General features: G+C 39.7%; 1 protein-coding gene across 1 annotated transcript in view; it reads left to right on the top strand.

Moving 5' to 3' along the window:
• The first annotated feature begins 306 nt into the window (after window positions 1–306).
• cmip (c-Maf inducing protein) overlaps window positions 307–19,902 on the top strand; it is a 60,278-nt gene continuing 40,682 nt past the window's right edge. Inside the window, exon 1 of the mRNA XM_050072411.1 lies at window positions 307–1,265. Within this exon, the coding sequence (XP_049928368.1) occupies window positions 939–1,265 (327 nt within the window). The 5' untranslated portion in view covers window positions 307–938. The remainder of the gene's footprint in view (window positions 1,266–19,902) is intronic.

Genomic DNA, 19,902 nt, shown 5'->3' with positions numbered 1-19,902 from the left:
CTCACCCACACGTTGCATCAACGCCTTGGCAGTAATCATCTCCTATTCACTCTTTCCCTGGAAAATGGTGTGGATGGTGGCAAACTGCATCATTTCCAGTGCAGTGAAAAAAAGACGAATTCTCTTGAAGTCTCTGCGCCCTCCTCCATGTTTTTTCTTTTTTTCTGAGCGCAGAGGGGAGGAGGCGAGGTGAGGTGGAGAAGGAGGGGTGGAGGGGTGGGGTGAGCGTGCGCCCTCGGCAGACAGTCAAGCGCAAAAGACACACGGCTCATCCGCTCGCCTCCCCATTGACGTCAGTCCGGTATCACATGAACGAGCAGGGACCAATCGGCACGGCGCTGCCGGAGAGTGCTGGCTCCTTTACACCAAGATAGGGGGAAAAGACTGAATAAAAAGAAACCGTGCCAGTGAGCCTGTACTGACCACAAAACCCCACGGAGGAGCCTAGAGCCGCCGCCATTGGATATTTTCACCCGTTTTCTTATTATTCCCATGCGTTCCTGGCTGTGGATTATTCTGTTTGGCACTGGGGCGGACGGAATGGATAAGGCCATGGCCCTAACATATTGAATAGCTCGTTGGTGGTGGGGGGGTGGAGGCGAGACGCTCACCGTGGAGACAATTTATGGGGCATTGTGCGAGGAGGAAAATGGTGGATTATTTGCACTGTATCATAAAAACCTTCCTCCGTTTGGATATCCTGCCATAAGACACTGTTTGTGGCATTTCTGTGCCTGTCTCGGCCGTGTCTACAGTAACTCAGGTCGTGTTATAGCGGTTGGTAGGTAGGTACCCCCCCTCCAGCTCGATCCGAACGACCTTATCCATTTCTATTTTTTTTTTATATACATGTAGGATTCTTGTGTCGTTTCGACGCCTTCGCCCTCCCCTCCCTGAGAGTAACATTTGGAAACAATAAACTGTTGGATTACTGAACTATGGATTTCACCAGCGGCAGCGGCGGCGGCGGGGCCAACGAGCTGCACAACAACCAGTTTTATCAGTGCGAGGAGAACAAGCCTCTGCTGGGGGAGATGTCGGAGGGGAATAATAACACCAAGCTGAGCGCAGGGCCGTGCAAGAGGTCCCTGCACCACTGCAGCAGCAGCGGGATGCGATACAAGCTGCTGCACGAGGGGGACATCCAGGTATGCGTGGTCAAACACCCCCGCACCTTCCTCAGCAAGATCCTCACCTCCAAGTTCCTGCGGAGATGGGAGCCGCACCACCTCACGCTCACAGACAGCAGCCTGACCTCGGCCACCGTGAGTTGCTTTCTAGCCTCGTGTGTGTGTATGTGTGTTTGGTGTGTCTGTATAATATGCTGGGTTTCACATTCCTCAGGCAACTTTGGTGTTTGTCTTTTCTTGTCTGGACGCAACAGACGCACGCTGAGATTACGCACAGTCTGTTGTTGACGCAGTTTATAAGAAGAAGGCAGCGTGTTATTGTTTTTATGTTCCCCTCCGCTGATAATAGAATAGCTGTTGCCGAGGCCTCCGCCCCCACATCCCCTCCTCTCCATCACTACCATGTGCAGCACCTTCTCACCGTACCTGTGACCCGCGGCCCTTTGGTTCTCACACTGGGGTGCAGGGGATGCACAACATCCCTTGAAGTGGAGGTTCCTAAAGTGTGTGCATGTGTATATGTGTCCCCAATAGACTATTATTTGGCCCCAGGAGGCTTTTAGCAGGTCTAAACTCTTAATCTAAATTATTAAACAACAAAGATCTTCTCTTATTAGTCCCTGGAAATAAAACCCGTCAGCAGGGGGTCTGATGGGCCTGTTAGGTGTGTGACATGAAACCAGCTGAGAACCCCTACTGCAGCAGCAGCCTGCATCCCCAGCACAAACTGGTGTTTATGTGTTGCTCCCTGCCTGTCTTGAGAAAGGAGAATGTGCCATCTTCAATGATACTGGTATTATTGTTACTCTTACAATCTTAGAGGCCAGTTTAGCTTTAATGTGTGGATTCTTTCACTGTAGATCAGCTGTTGGGCTACTCAATGCATCCCTGCAATGCTAACAGGCTTATATGTCAGCATAAATATATGCATGGATATTTTAACCAATAGTTGAGTGATAAATGCCTTATCTATCTATCCATCCATCTATCCATCTATCTATCTAAATATCTATCTGTCTATCTGTCTATCTGTCTATCTGTCTATCTATCTATCTTTTTCAGGACATCAGGATCCATTTTCCCCTCAACATACAATATCCTCATTATTTGAACATATTAACTATACACATGCCCCAGCCTGGAGGAATAATAGACACAGTGTAATTATTAACCACAAAAGGAGCCATGTCTATGGTAATCAAATGTAGTTGTTATTAATTGAGCAGAATAATACCAAAATAATAAAAGCCTTTATTTCCCCTTCTGTTATTATCAACACCTCTGACATTTTCCACAAAGCCAGGCCCACTGTTTTATCAACACACCTTGGCAGAGGCTTTTTGGATGTGTGCCTATCACACCCAAGCGGGGTGTGCTGAACTGCTTACTGCAGTGTGTGATGTCTCGGAGACTGTTATTATTGCAGAAAAGTGGACGTAGTTGAGGGTCACTGCACCCGAATGTGGTTTACCTGCTTGTCTGCTGTTGATATATGGCATTTTAGTCCACTGTAAATCTCAATAATTTAGCTCAGTTAATTGCACACATTTTGAATAATAATACGTTATTAAAGGAACCTTTTATGGGAAAATGCTTTTCTTAAACTATAAATGGATTCAATGGTCCTTCACAATGATCCCTGACTGGAGTTCAGTTTAATCTTCTCTTCATTTTTCACTACCCATGATTACTTTCTGATCACTAGTATACAGGTGCTTGTTGTTGTGGGTGTAACACAATGATGTAAGTCAATGATGCACTGGAAGGCTATTTCATTGCGAATCAATGAATTTATGGGACATGTCTTGGTAGATAACACTTGATCATGAGGCATTAGGTCATGGAAGCTTCCTTGTGGTGACTAAATAACAGTGTAAACACACGATACTGCTTTATGAATCACATGGTTTACTTTGAGGTAGTTTTCAGTAGATTCTTCTGGTGTACAGATTGCATGTTAAGAAGCCGATTGGTATATTTGTCCCCAGCAGTATATTGGCTCTGGTGCTCCATGTTAGCTTGTTAGCACACACTAGCTTATGTTAAACTACCCGATGGCTGGTTGCTTTCTTGTAGTTCCTGTTTGATAACACACATCACGAGCTCAGTTTTACTGCTGACTTTTTGGCATCGCTTTCAAAGTAATAACACACAGCCTGCTGATTAGTTTAATGATTAATGGGATATTATTTAAGGCTAATAAGGTAGACTGCATGTAAACATTTTAAAATGACCAGTGCTGAGTGATGGCTTCGATATTACCACCTTAGTACACCAGATTTCTTCCTAGCATTCAACAAGAGAGTACCTTTAAACCTGTGATAAATCAACCCCAATTGCCAGAATAACTGTTAGCATTGGGTGTTTCTGCAAACCATGGATATGTAACTGTACATTATTAGCAGATATGTTGAAACTTCACAATTCAACAATGCTGTGGTTAATGTGGGTATAGATTTAGGCACAAAAAACTAGAAAAAGTTCATTTTTTGGCTTAAAATACCCGATATGGTGGCACAGCCGCCGTTGGACATGCATTGATGGCTCACTAAGAAACACCCACTCTTGGGGACACCATCACCATTGGAAACGCAGCAGTAGCTTGTTTAGTGCTGTTGTTTATTGGTCTTGTTGGTCTCAAACAGTAGTCTGCAGCTGTGGTGCCTAGGTGTCACGCCATCCACCATCCCCTCCATCTCCTGATGACATAGTCAGCTCATTTACATGTAATCCCAACAGTGTCACCTTGGAATGTTGATATCATACATCTGAAACGTACAAATGTAACGTATCCGTGATTTGCCAAAAAAGGTACAATGCCGACTGATTTCCATATCTGTTTGGCGCAGCAGAAACAAATCGTAAACACAACATTACCATACACCTGTTTTAGGTCTTAAGTTTAAATGCTGAACCTGTTAGTAAACACTTGTTTATGAACACATTCAGCAGATATGGAGCATTTGGGGATGTGTTTCTGGCCACAATATAAGCCCAATATTCGCTCTCTTTTTAGCTCTGTTTTTGGTGTCTTCCAATTCCTAAAGGAAATATCCGGCCTTTTAGCTGCTAAATGCTTCACTATGTCATTAGCCAGTCTCTAACTGTGTCTGCTGTTTCAGCCTGAGCAGGTAGTGTTAAAATGTTCAAAATATTAAATTAAGAAGGCACACTATATGGTCAAAAGTGTATGCTGTTGTATCATCATGATTGGAGCTTTATATTTTGCTAAGCATTTCTACACAAGGCTTATTCATTTCAGTTGCCAATTTTCAATGACCTTAGCAGTAACTTCTCTTTCTATGGAGAGAAATTTTATAATTTCTCCTGGTTCTCTCAAGGAGTGTTCTGGTAGGATAATTTGGATTGGCTGTGTATTATGGATTCAGACCAAACCATACAGCTAACAGTGTTGAGTAGAACGCATGACACCAAAACTCAACTTTGTGTACGACATGTTGGCCGATGAAAAGATCAACTGCAGGAGTGCCTTCCACAGTAGGGAGACAAGTATACACAACGGATTCTTGAGAAGCGAAAGAAGAAGCTGCTCTCTGTACAGCTATTGTATATTTAACAAGTTTCACTTTTGTGAGGAATCAGCTTGTATGAAACCGATGATGTTGAATGTCAACGCAGTCAGCGTCTGCACTGGTCAGACATGACATGCAGCCGAGTCACATCTGGCAGAGACAAGGCCTATAGGCAGCTACCATCCATTCCGCCATTTCTCATCTCATATGATCTACATGTTTGCTATAGACCAAGTTAGACTCTTGGTTGAGTGATAGCAACTTAGGCAAACACTATTTTGACAGGAATCTGTGGGTCTGTTGTGTATATTTGAAAGAATTCACAGTTCTAATTAACATCCAGTGGCTTAACAACTCGCTGTTTGGGGGTTTTGTATTTCTCTGGTCACATTACCTCGATGTGGTTTCAAGTGGCGTGCTGTGAGCTCCACTACATATCAGTGATTCTTTATTGATTGTGGTTGCAGTGGGAAACAGGGCAAGCCTTCGAACTTTGGACAGTCAACGGCAGCCCTCAGTGACAGCCAGGAAATCATCCCTGTGGGAGCAGGAGTTAGGCAAAACCCTATTTCTACATCTCTTAAATCACAATTCATGGAAAGCATTTTGCATTTTTGGCCTTAAACGCTCATTGCTGTGGTGCTTTTGTAATGCCCCTCCCCAGGGTCCCTTGTCACTCAAACAATGAAGGGTGTATTTTTCCAGTGAATTTGTATTGTTGAAGCTTAAACTACCTCATCTGTTTACTCCGAAACAAACCTGAAATGGCTACTTGACAATGTCACAAGCAGCTAATGTAAAAGCTTTCAAAGACTGGACATCCTATTTGTGTATTGTCAGTTGAGAAGGTAGCTCAGTAAGCTCTTTATTTGGCACACTTTTGTAGTCTAATGCAATCCAACACAACAGCTCTGCCATCACTTCTAACTTAAGGAGGCTGGCAATGTTCAGTTTGTGTTTATACTGTAATAGAGGTATTAATAAGTCAACTCGGGTACACACACACACACACACACACACACACACGTATGTTAAGGGTGGGGGACAAAATCGATACAACAAAGTATCGCGATATTTTTGCATCACAATATCGTTTTAAAACAGGGACTCTTAAGCATAGATTTTTTTATTATGTAAATTTGAAATATTACAAACACAAATTAAACTTCTTGTAGCCTACTAGATAATAATATCGATTTTCAGAGTCCACTAGATACAATTTGCTGCAATAAAAATGATTGAAGTGAGATAAACAGACTGAAAACTGAACAGATGTTGGCAAAGTTTTCCATCGGGAACATAATTTGTAGTTGAAAAAAGGTAAAACCTGATAATGTATTGCAACATATGTATCGCAATACTCAGCATATCACAACGTGTTTAAAAAAGTATCGTGATAAAATTGTATTCTGGGGCTTCTGGGGATTCCCATCCCTCATATATGTTAATTGTTGAAGTTGTAGTTAGTGGTGTAATCATTCTGGATTGCATTAGAGGTGTTACTCATGTTTTGTTCACCCCATTTACATATATGATGGGGCAGAATATTAGAAAGACCTTTCAATATGATGTAGTCTAGTGCAAGATCAGCTGAATACCTCTGACAGTGTCAGCAAAATCTGAACATTATATGCTATGCTATGCTATAAAGTAGAATTTATGGCAGAGCTGTGGTATTAGATTGTATTAGATTGTACAGGTGTATCTATTAAACCATTAAGTGTGGCCTAAATATTTATTCATGTGAACAAGGCTGTAACAAATAGCTGGAGGTGTCAAAGATCCACTCATAACAATTGTTATTAAAAATATAAATCAACAAGTGCTGTGCTTTTTTTTAACCTGGTAATTCTGCACAGTTGATGATGATTAGGTTACACTAATAACATTATACTGTTCCGGTGGTGGCTACGTAGGATTGCTTCTGACTTGTGTGATCCAAACATTCCCAATAACTCCACAGCCTTTTTAGGTCTAAAGAGAAAAATGTATTGATAAAAGATAGATGCAATCATTTCCAACATGTACAACATGTTCTTATCTAATAAAATATTCTGCTTCAACCCATTTTTTTTTTTTTTTTTTTTTTTAAGCCTTTCAAAAACAACATTTTCACTGCAGTCACAAAATTGTTAGCTCTCCTGCTTGCTGCACACAAAGGGAGGCACGCAGCTGTATTAAGAGGGTGGCATAGCAGCAATCTAACACCACCATAAATTACATTTATTCATTAAAGAAAGGTGATTAAAAAAAAAGACTAACTCACTTAATCCGCTGAATCACTGTATGTATTAAGGATTCTGTTTGAGGATTATTTTGTCTTTCTTCATTTGAAAACCTCAAAAGAAGCTTCAAATGTAAAAAAAAAAAAAAAAAAAAAGACATTCTTTACAGCCCTACCTATGATATACCCATATAATCAATATTGTAATATGAAACTAGATACTGCCTTAGATTTTGGATATTGTAAGTGTTTCTTTCCCTGGTTTTAGAGGCTGCATTACAAAGTTAAAGTTATAACATTTTCTGAACTTAGCAGATTGTTTTAACCTTTCTATAGTGTTTCTTTACCCAATTAGTCATTACATACACACTACCAATGATTATTTATCAAAAATCTCATTGTGTAAATATTTTGTGAAGGCCGCCATAATCAACCATACAATATCGTCGCAATATTGATCTTGAGGTGTTTGATTAAAAATATTGCAACATTTGATTTTCTCCATATCGGCCAGCCCCAGTCCATTTGAGACGATTCTGCAGCCTATACGAGTTAGGTCCAGTGCCAACATTCAGTGCCAAAGCAGAAAGTTGTGTGACAACCAGGGGTGTAGCACATCACACTTTTAATGCAGATGTCACAGATCTGCATTTTACATTTGCCTTTTCCTGTAAGCACAGTCTTTCCCTAACTTTATCAAGAGCTGTAGTTATCTAAGCCTAAATATACATTTTACTGTATTGTATTTGCAAGGATTACAAGAACTTTGGTACTGAGTGGAGCAAAAAAAAAAAAAGAAACAAATCCTAGATTTTGCAGACCATTAATTGCTAATTTTGCCAGGCGATAGATGATTCCATTGAGAATGAAAGTTAATTCTTGACTGTGGAAACAATAGTTTGACCCCCCAAAAAAATCTTAACTCAGAGTTCACTTTCTAGGTTTTTTTTTTTTTGTTTTTTTTTAGCGAATCTTGAGGTCAAAAAGTTAAGCTGTGGATATGTGGGGTCTACCTACCTACCTACCTACTTTTGTTGCCTAATGCTACTGTATAGTCTTTTTTATCAGTATCTTTCTAAGGATCTCGCATGCTTATAAGGAGGTGCTTTATTGTTATTGCTTCAAGGAGACAAATGCTAACAGTCGCTGACTCTTGGGGCCTGGCTGTCATAAATTATCCCTAACCCTAAACCCCCACAGACTAATGGAAATGTTGTTGTTCTGTGAGCTAACAATGCACTTCAATGCTTTTAAGCCATCAAGTGAATGCCATAAGCACTGTGCAGTTCATTAACATAGTAGAGAGTATGAACATTACCCAGAATGGTGTCATTTATCATAAGCTGCCCTTTAGTGAACCATAGTCTGCTTTGTATTTATGACAGAAAACTGAATCTGACCTCAGTGGTAGATGATGCTAATGCTAATTCTTGTGTTTTGAATCAAGTCATGTGGGTGAATTATCCAGAGATTGTCTTGACTTGCGTGTTTGTGTGTGGATGGTGACACCCGTATACAGCGATCATGTGTCTGCGACTTGGCTTGTCGACGATGTCACATATTCTTCGCTCTGTAAAGGCTGAAATATGAGGAAGAGGGTTTTATTCAGGGTGAAGCATGAATGTGCATTTCCTGAGTGGAGCTGTTGTGCTCTCTGTCGAACAGAGCGGTTATGTGGGCAGAAGAACAATGCTGACCCATTTGCCTTGCTCTCTTACAGAGAGACTCCTTCCAAAAAGGAGGCAAAGAGCGTTGACTCTGCGTCTCCAACAACATCCCCACGCACAGCAAATAATTGAGATGATTGTGAGAAAAGAGCTTTGTGAAAGTTAGCGTGGCTGCCAAGAGGGTTTCATTAGTTTCAGTAACAAAAACCTCATGAGTCCCGTTTCAGTTAAAGCAATGTTCGTTTTTCCAAATCTGAATTCCTACAAAATCGTTTTGTCCTATTATGAGACTTGTGTTGAAAATCATATTGTCAGTGTTAATTTCTTTGACTTTGACTAATTTAAGTAATGGACATACTGATGGGTGCTTCCAAAGTGTTTTTCTCTACGTGAAGACAGTAGTAGTGTGTGTGCGTGTGTGTATGAGAGAAAGAATTGTGACTCACTTTTCCTCATTTGACAGACCTGCCTGCCAGGACTGTAGTCAGAAACCTAACTTACATCACATTTGCGTAAGAAGGGCGCTAGTGCAAGTAAGCACTTCCTGTGTTGCGCCCCGCTCACAAAAGGCCTGACATGATAGGAATCTGGTTGTGCTGTGAGCATGAAGGGCTCATTATAGGTAGCAAGGCGAGAGACGGGAGCCTTTTAGAAATCAATCAGGGGAACTTGAGTGTCTTCTGGTCACATCTGCAGTGCCTAATGATTACGTAAGAAGCCCCACCAAGCTATTTTAAAGATGGGACTTTTTCTAGTCAGGGTTGGTGTGATTCTCTGTGTCCATTTTGTTTTCACTGAAGATCTTTCGGGTGTTAAATTTATAAGGAATATTCAATTCAAGGTTATCCACACCATCACATTTGGCAGTATCTGAAACGGAAGAGCAGTTATTACAGTATTTATGTATCTGATAAGCATACTGGTTTTACCCTGCAAGTCTTTTTTGTGGCCTGATGTGTGGGAGGTGTGAAAGTTTCAAAGTAACAACGTATGGGAACAACAACCAAGAGCACTTTTTTCCCCCACTGCAAAGGGCACAGAGTTGTCCTCCACATCACGAAAGGAGCTTTAACCAGATGTAGCTAAAACTGATCATAGTGGTTAGTAAAACATCCTGCAAAGCTAGAAGCTATTCTGTGTGTGAGTTAAACACCAGCAGGAAATGAATTGCTTTGTCGTGTGCCAGTATAGTGGCAACATCCAAACTGCCTAATCGGAGCTGAGTATGTAAAGTGACACGGCGTAATGTTTGCTGAACACAGAGGCACACAGAGGCCACAAGTGAATTTACAGGCAAATGATTAAAGCTCAAATATAATGTAACAGTAGCACAAGTTGAGAGCAAAGTAAGCAGTATCTATCTATACAAAACAAAACAAACACTTAAACCTGCAATCATTTGGCTTTTGTCTTAAGTGGGAAAGGGCACAATTGGCATTCACTCCCATCAGCTCTGACAGGCTCAGACCAGCAGCAGTGGAAACATGAAAATCAGTCAGCACCAGTGTTGGGGAACCTACTTTAAAAGCATAGCTACCAATTACTTCACACTGTAAGAAACTGAACTACAGAAATTGAGCTACCTTCAAGAAAAATCTAGTTTGGTAAAGCAAAGCTACTTAGAAAAAGTGTTTCAGACTACTTTGTTAAAAAAAAATAAAAAATTAAAGTTATAACAAAATATAACACAAAAAGTCACATGGGAGGAAACGAGCCCACATATTCACAGGGCAAACATAAACCAAAAAATTAAACTACTCCACATATTATACTATTGCTGGGAAAGTGCAAGTAATGTCAGCATCAGAGTCCAGGTGGGAGTACTGCACCAAGCAGGATTACTTTGTTAGCCAGATAACTTCTAATATAGCATGCAACAGCTTCCCTCAACATTTGTTAATAAAGAGCAATAACTGTGGCCCAATGGCATCCATTTACAGTAAAGAAGTAATGGTAAAATAAATAAATAAAAAATAATGTAAAATGTATAATGTAAAATAATGTATAAAATGTATAATGTAAAATAATGTCTTTCATGTTATGGGCCAATATTATTTGTAGTTCCACTTGTAAACTAAATAAAAAATGCCAAAAAGGTAATTTCCCAACCTCAATCACTATGCAAATATGAATGGAGTTGAACCAACAGCAGGCTACAGCTAAAGATAGTTAAATTACTAGTTTAATTACATGTAGTTCAACACTTTTCCAACACTGGCCGGCACCAAGTTCAAAAGAGACACTTAATAAAAAGGAAAAGAAGTAACCACTGTAACATTTTTACTGCCTCCATGCTGCTTTCTACTGTTTACTAAAACTGTTTTCTGAAGCGTCTGTGATGTTAAACGTGACACATAGTAAAAACAAAAACAAAAAAAATAATCGTCATACTCGTTTACTGTAGAGCTGTGTACAAATCTGGTATTCTGGCAATGGGAATATTGCCTATTTTTAGTGCGTTACAAAAACCTGCATGCTTGAGCTATTTTTGGTGGAAATTAGCGTAAAAGGTTTACTAACATTGGCTAATATTAGCCACCATAAACTACTGCTCATACCAGACCAAGCATGCCTGTAGCATCAAAACCCCTGGGTGTACTGAGTTGAACAATGGCACAATATATCGCTTATGAATTAAACTTTTCATTTGTAAGAAGAAGAATATGTTAATTCCTTTCTCCAAATTGACATAGTCTTGCTTCGAGCAACTAAGTGCCAATGAAAGTCAGCTACTTTTAACCCTTTGTGATAAATGCAGTGCTACAACCAAGCTGTCAGGAAGTGATGAATCCTGAAACCCGGAAACGAGTTAGCATTTTAGCCCTCCCAGTTCCCTTGTCTTAAAGTCAATGGGTCAGATGCCTGAAATAAAGTCTGTGGTTAACACAAGCTAAAGAGACTTTCACACCTTGTTCTACGACTCAAAATGTGTCAATGAATTCCCAACTCGTAAATTTTGAAGCTTTTATGTGTCTGATAAAGGTGGTTGCTAACATGGCTGTAGTTTGTTTATAGCCTAACATTAGCGTTTTACTTCTGGAGATTGCAATTAGGATTCTAAAATTAGAAGAGTGGTGTTCATTTGTGAAGATTAATCTTGTTGAACAAAACGTGTATCATAAACGTTTGTTTGCCACAGAGCCTATTTTCTGTAATAGTCCAAAATCCAGTTGAAAAATCCCATAGGGTTTTTGACGTGGGAAGCAGGGTGACGCTAACTTCTGCTCGGCCTACAAAAAAACGTCATCCCTGGAGCATTCTGTAGCTCTTCTCACTTCTATAAGAAAGTATTTAAAGTTTATACAACTGTGGTTGACTAACACAGCATGCAGTCTTGGTCTCCTATTAGGCCTCAATGCCAAAGTTGGCCCTAATCCTAAACCCCTTTTACACTGCCAGATTTTTGGCGAATGTTGGGCCGTTTTGCCGGCAAGCTGCGTGACCAATAACCATCAAATGATGGGGACAGTGAAGGACAGGCCAACTTATGAGAGAATCGCCATAGGACTGACCAGCTGCAGCTTCCCTCCGAGCAAGGCTGTTTACGTCACACGCTGAGCTACACGTTTTGTTACTTGCTCACGCCCCCCATTGGCCTGAAAAAGGCACATTCTGTATGAACAAAAGTAGGCAGCCGGCATTTTGCCGCACTCCCCGATTTTGTTTTTATACTGCCAATGCTGAAAGAAGACTGATTGGGCTTTCTTGCAAATTTGCACAATTCCTATTTAAAAAGGGCTTTAATCTCAGTCATCTCTAAACCTTGACACACGATGTGTGTGTGTGTGTGTGTGTGTGTGTGTGTGTGTGTGTGTGTGTGTGTGTGTGTGTGAAAGCAGAATTAAAGGATGTTGTCAATAAAGTATAGATCCAGATCAGCATGTCACGCTGCTCCTCAAAGCAGAAGCAGCACAAGATAACTGTTAGTGATGGTATTGTTTTAATGCAAAGTAAAGGGAAGAGAAATGACATGCGGTGACTACAACCTATGAGCTCATACACACACACACACACACACACACACACACATACACATTTACAAGGCTCTGAAAGGTCCTGGGCAGGCCTCCAGGACAGACTGCAGTGCATGTTCATATTCAAATACTGGATCCTCCCAGTTTTGTTTGAACAATGCAGCCATTTGGCAAAGATTTGAGTTATAGTCAGGAATGATGGCGCTCTCCGCCATATTGATTTACGATATTTAGAATAGATTGGAATTGGACTCGTTCCCCTCATTCTGCCTTGTTAGTGTGTTTGCGAGTGATGGATAATGTGAAGGAAAACAGAGAAACTAAGAGAGTTTGCAAGGAACAAACTCTTGACAGGGAAGGGAGACTGCAGCCCTGCAGTGTCATACTCTGTGACTGTTTTTATGCCTCCATGCTGGCGACAGCCGTGGCCAGAGACATTATGTTTTTGGTTTGTCCACCTTCCCATTCTTGTCTACAGGATATCTCAAGAACGCCTTAGTGGAATTTCATCAAATTTGACACAAATGACACACAAAAATGATCTGATTAGATTTTGGTGGTCAAAGGTCACTATGACCTCACAAAACATGTTTTTGGCCATAACTTGAAGAATTCTTAAGCTAATATTGACAAAATTTTACACAAATATCTAATAGGATGATGTGAAGCCATTTTATATCTGAAAGATCAAAGGTCAACTTCACTGTGACATCATTATGTTCTTCAAAAACACTTTTCTGGCCATTATTCAACATCATATCTCAGGAACAGCAGGGGAAACATTTGGTCAGATACTGAATTGGTGACACTAATCTTGGATATCCACCTTGAAACTGTGCTGATTGTATAGATCTGCTGCCAGGTTGAAGATGTCCATGAAGCATCCACCTTTCTTTGCAGGAATATCTGTATTTAAAGCCCTTTTTACACAAAGATCAGAATATAGGGTCGCTACAAGGTCCTTTTTTATGCCTCCCTTGCATTTTAACACAGGACCAAATAGTGGCAGCATCATGCCCCCCAATGTGTGATTTTAGACAGCATGCTGGCATTGTGAAAGCATAAGAGGCATGATAGACGTGACATGTAAGACAACATGCCAGACTCTAATATGACTTATAACCTGTGTGTTGGCAGTATGTTGAAATTAACAAACAGTAACAAAGGCATTAACATGGTAATAACAATCATTTACTGTCCCTGTTATATTTTTTTGACATAGCTGCTAACTGCTATCAGCTACTTTTTAAATCTTCTGGGGGTGGTTGCACACATAACACATCATCAAAATGTCACATCCATTATGTCTATGGTCCCGGCCTGCCAGCTGTCCCCTTTACACTGACATTGTTTTGTTACTACCTCTGATGCTGGCTTAAAGGTGAGATACCGTTGATCCCCAGAGCTATTAATTACTGTCTGCTGTCATGGCAACAACTTTTTGTCCTATCCTGTTCCTTTGGTTGTCCACCATAAGCTCATTGGTTTTGCTGATACTGAGCTTCAGGTGATTGTTGTTGCACCATGTAACAAAGCTCTCCGACTCCTCTGTAAAAATAGTAATAAATGAAGACAGCATGTTTGTCATTGGAAATTTTTCATACATGACAATATAGGGATAATTTCCATAGCACCAAAAATATCCTTCATGCCTTCAAAGTCCTCACTGCATACGTATATTCAATGAGTCTGGACAGACATGAATGTAAACTGCAACTTGACTGGTTGGCGGAGGCATACAACCGCGAGGCGGTGATTCTCGTTAGTCATGTCTTTAAGGGAAACTGTGGGTTGTTTTTAACCATGATGAAAAAAACATATTCAGCCAGGGCAGTGAGAAATCACACACACAGCACCCTTCTATAGTTGAGTGGTATGGTTACACTGTGCCTACTAGTTTGTATGATTTGGTGATTTATGTGCATGTGTATCACCAGCTTTAAAAGCACAAATTAGGTCTGCCATGGAGTTTCATTATATTTCTTTGTCCTTGCTTATGTAGCATAAGCTATAGCTTACAAGTGACACAGGCTTCTGAATAAATACAGAAGAAGAAAATGGTTGAAATTAGAAAACTAAATCCAAACTAGAACGAAACAAAGCCCACAAAGAAATGTTTTTTTTTCCAAGACTGCACATTTGCTCAAATATTAATTTCAATCACAATTTTGGCTTCCCACAATTAAATGAACATTATTGACTGCAATACTGACAAAACTCCACTGCATATCAAATCAAGCTCTTCCAAAACCAACAGCCATAGCAGCTGTTATGCAGCTGCGTGCACACCCTGCAGTGGATACCTGTGAAAAACTGCTCCCTCAAAATGAATCTTCATTTATTGTTAGAAAGTACAGTATTTTGGATTTAGCACAAGTGATGTTAAGCAAGAACAAATAATATGCAAAGAGTGCATGAGACTTTGAGCCGGCCACCGATGCCGTTTAACATTGATATTTGGGTGAATTTAGGCTGTGATGTTTTGCGACCAAAATTCAATGTCAGGACAACATCTAGTGCCAACGTCAATTTGATGTAGGATAAGGACGACAGCTGACATTGATATTTAATTGTTTTAAGTTATATTGTTAAGTAACCAAAATCAAACATCTTCCAAACATCTCATGTCAACATTATCTTGACATAGAATAATGACATTTAGTCGTAGTATGGGGAACAAAACCCAACGTCTGCAAAACATTGTAATGTTAACGCCCATACAATGTGAAATTTTAACATTGTTAGACATTAAAATAATCATCAACCTGATTTTCATTGCAACCCAAATCCGATGAAAGAATCCAACGTTTTTCTGACATCATATCAATGTGCGGTGCTAGCTGGGTTGTGGTTGCGCCGCAACACAGCTAACATGTTCAACCACCTGAAAAAACACCACAAACTGCAGTATGATGAACGTATGAGGGCCAAGAAGAACATCACGTCACCTCACTGAATGCCCGTCCATGTCCATGGTCAGCTCAGACATCCATATTAGCAGCACTGTACAGCGTGTCACCACATCCATTCAGCTCCCAAAGGCGGACTGAAATAACCAATGCAGTTACATTCCATTTGGCCAAAGATGTATGTCCAATAAACACTTTTATCTTTATTTTGCCTCTAGGAGATGCACTGAATTAAGGTGAAAAGAACCTTATTTTAAGTCTTATTTGGATGCAAAGGTTAGTACATCATGTAGCAAAACGTGAAAGTAAAAGCAGTGATCAGCTGATTTAAATGTGAAAGTGCAATGAAAATATTTTGTCCCTCAAATCGATGATTAATCATGATTATCATATTAGCCGCAATCGCTCAGCCCTAGCTTTTAATGTGGAAAAACAGGAATATTGACTTATTACATTATGTATTACATTTTAGTTTGTCATCCTCAGCAGTAGCTATAGCTGTTGACTCTTCTGCATGAGAGCCAACAAGCGATAAAGTGGATGACGAGAAGTCATAAAGTCCTGGAAAACTATTTTCCATTACAAGCCATTCTGCGTCTCACTGTTGTTTTGGACCACAGTCAACAGAACAGTAAGACAGTCTTCAGAGATGAGAATGAGCATGTATACAACAGAAACTGACAAAGATCACGAAACAAGTATTCGACGTTCACACAGGGGTCAGAGGTTCTAGCTTTTTTTTTAGCCTCATTAATCCAACAAGCTGTTGTCATAAATGACGTGTGAGATCTGTGGATAAAAGAAAAACTAAAAAGAAAAAGACAGAGAAAGTCAGGGTGGAGGAAGAGCTGAGTTAGTAATGAGAGGGTGATGTGGTGAAAGACAGTCAAGGAGAGGTTAAATGATGTTCAGCCTGCATGTGGGAACCAGAACTAGAATATGTGAACCCACAGTTCATCGTACGTGACACATTTAAACTATCACACCACGTCAACACTGCTCTCATCTCATTGGCTGTCTTTTAAAACAGTCTGTCATTACCTTTGGTGGAGGCTTCGATATTAGTCATTAGCAGTGACCCTGTTTGAGTTCAAAAGTTCAGCGCTACATATCAGACCAATCGCAGACCCACTGTATGGGAAAAGTTAAGATGATCATGTGACACCAATAAATTTACTATTTAGAATATTTGTTAGATTTCTTCTTTGCTGTTTATTTAAATCCATGTTGCTCTACTGTCAATAAAACTCAACACTTCCTACAGATGTGTTAAGTTAAAATCCTGAAGGCTTTTGATGTTAAATATCTGTGCAGGAAGCACTGAGTTTTATCGACAGAAGCTTAAAGGGATACTTTGCTGATTTACAGGCAGGTTTGTACTATAACAGTGTGGGTAGTTTGTTTAAATAAACTGTGTTAAACTTGCTTTCATCTTGCCAGTGCCCAAATCTTCCTGCTCATTTGACAACCAAAATCTCTGCTGGCTCAAGGGCTGTTGCATGAACGACAGATTGTACTTCCTCATTTTTTTACACCTGTGGCCACCACGGACACAAAAAGAATAGAAGTGGATCAAGAGAGAGACCTGCCCCTCTCTCTCTGTCTCTCTCTCTTTCTCTCTCAAACTTGGATTAAACTGTGAAACTAGGCAGCGCTGATGGCTGGTGGCTTTGAGATAACAGCCTTGGTTCCCCTGTTGAAAAGGGCTGTCTGACAGCAAGGTAAAGCTGTGAAAATATTGAAAATATAGCTCACCCTTAGCTGATATAATTTGTTTTACGTTTGCCTTCTTCTTATAGGTGGCTAAAAACGAGCCAATTAAGGCAGTGCATGCTTAGTGCTGTTTAATTTTATGTACGTGATGCAGGGATTTTCTACACATAAGTTATTTTTAACAAACACTGTTTTTCGGTCTGTTGGTGTGGTGCGGAGCAATGCATTCTTCTATTTGTAGTTTTTTTTTGTTGTTGTTGTTTTACCTACCTGCCACAGCCTTTTTTCACTGTTTTCTCCAGTCGTGTAGCACAAGTTGCATAAGTATTTGCATCTTTCTTATAAAAACAGACACACAGAGCAGCAATGATGAGTGTACTGATAGTGTTTTGTACTCTACATTTATCTTAAGATTGTGCGTTGACAGCAAGGTGCAGCTACAGCAAATAGAACAGGACCAAATCAGGACACGAGAACATGTAAAATAAATGTATACAAAAAAACTTGAATATAAGTCTGTTTTGTTAAAAAAAAAAAAAACAGGCCTCATAAATACACCCACTATTATTAAAGTTAACACTAGCTGCATGGCTGTTTGGCCTCAAATGTGTTCCAAAAGTGACTTTAGTTTTAGTTTGTAGCATCCAAAACACTTGGCCATGTTTTTTTTTTTTTTTTTTTTTTTTCAAATGTGTAAATTGGAGTGTAAGTCGGTTGTTGAAAAAGGCTCAAAAGAGAACTATTAGTGTTGTATTGGAGTGTAAGTCGGTTGTTGAAAAAGGCTCAAAAGAGAACTATTAGTGTTGTATTGTCCTGCCTCCTTATAATGACGTCTTAAGCTCATTCATCTGTGGCCCTGCCAGACCACAATGAGACGTGAAACCATGGCCTAACTTTGAGGAGCCACCCTTTAAATGTCACACTGGCCAAACCAGACTCTTAAAAAAAAAAGTTTCTCTTTCTTTTTGTGAGCCATACTTTTAAGCTGACTTTAAGTTGTATGGTACGCAACAAAAGCATTCATCTGTCCAGTTTTCAGTATTTTAGAATGTGAAAAAGGAATGCAAATGTGTCCCTGAAATGCAGTCAAGCTAAGGTTAAATTGTTAAAATGCAACATCAGTCTGATGAATGAAATGATGTGCTCATGCAGACTCATGCTGAACAGTTTTGGAGTTACTCCTCAGTATCTCTGCACTTAATATTTTGGTCTGACAAGTTGTTTTTCCTTCCATCTGGTAGTGTTAACTCTGGTTGTGTTTAGCCCTTGTGAAACTCCTGTTGTTTCATATCTACTCAGCAGTTGAGTTGCAGATTGACTCTGTGTCTGTGGAATGTTAAAGCATGAACATGTACGTATAGTTTTACATCACTAGAACTAGAGCTTTGTGGTAAACAATTTACTTACTTTTGATTTAAATAACTGAGCAGTGGAAAGATATTTAGGCATGTGATTCACTCTGTGTTTGTGCACATCTGCCACGTGTCAAAATACTGAACGTTGACCTGCTACTACAGAGAATAACCATGGCTCACAGCAGTACAATGTTAAGGCTCATTTCCCAATATAACCTCCCTTGATAACCAGAGCTGTACATGCAGGGTTCTTTTCCACAATCTGATTTATAGTTTTGTTTGAGCTAACATTATATTTGGATCTAAGTGTGGAGTTACTTACATTTTCCAGCTGTTGCACTCCCATTCGCTGTGTCAGTGGTGGACTGGGCCTAAGGGAGCTGATGCTACTCCCTCTACACCCACTGTTATTGTTTCATGGTTTTGTCACTGGTCTCATTTTTTTTTAACTTGCTGCTGTTGTGTTGTTAACATGGTTTAGTTTGCTGCTGCGATTTTTGGTGGCAGTGGTTGCTGTTTGGTTGTTCCTGATTTTCACTGGTGCCATTTTTGGGCATGAGGTTTTTTCGTATTGTGGTTGTTTTTGCTGTTTTGTTGTGGTTAGTTGTCGCCATTTTTGTGTGTTTAGTACATGCTGATGTCACTCTGTAAAGTTGCTAAGTATTGACTCTTTTGTTCACAATCCAAGAGTTCTTTATTTTGTATTCAAAGGCCTAGGATACTTAACCTATCGAGCTTTTAAAGTCACGTATTGACCACATTCCACTGCAAGTCTGTTAGTAAGAATAACAAAGGAAAAAACGTATATCCAAAGTCTTAAAGCCACCAGCTTTCTAGGACTTATCCCAGTATATATTTTTATCTGGGTTTTTTTTTGTTTTTTTTTTGTTTTTAATTAGCTGTAATTATAGCGTTGAATTACCTGATGTTTATTTGATGTTGTATTGGGCAGTGAATAATTATTTTTAGCATCAAGCATCCATTATTCATTTTTAATTTAATCAATTTATGTAATTGATCAAATAATCATTTAGTCTTCAATTGTTATGACTATTGCCAGTCACAAGTTATCTTCATATCACTTTTTTTGTTTGTTTGTTTTGTTTTGTTTGACCAATAGTCTAAGACACAAATTTATTCAGTGTATAATGATATAAGGAAGGCTGGATTGAAAACCAAGCAATGTGGACAGATGTCCTTGGGCCCCCAGGGCCCCATAGGATCCAATATAGTGTGATAATTTGAGTATTTGCGATATCTTTGGTGATGTGTACCATTACATGTTTTTGGAAACCAGGAGTTCTTCTTACGTGTGCCCCAAAATGTGCTCTTATCTTTAGGGCCTTATGAATGTGTTAAATGCATTTCATTCTTCATAAAACATTTGTCGAGCCAAT

This window comes from Epinephelus moara, chromosome 20 (genome assembly GCF_006386435.1).
Source record: "Epinephelus moara isolate mb chromosome 20, YSFRI_EMoa_1.0, whole genome shotgun sequence".
Lineage (NCBI taxonomy): Eukaryota > Metazoa > Chordata > Actinopteri > Perciformes > Serranidae > Epinephelus > Epinephelus moara.
Note: the sequence above shows the minus strand (reverse complement) of the source record. Positions and strands in the feature narration are given on the sequence as shown.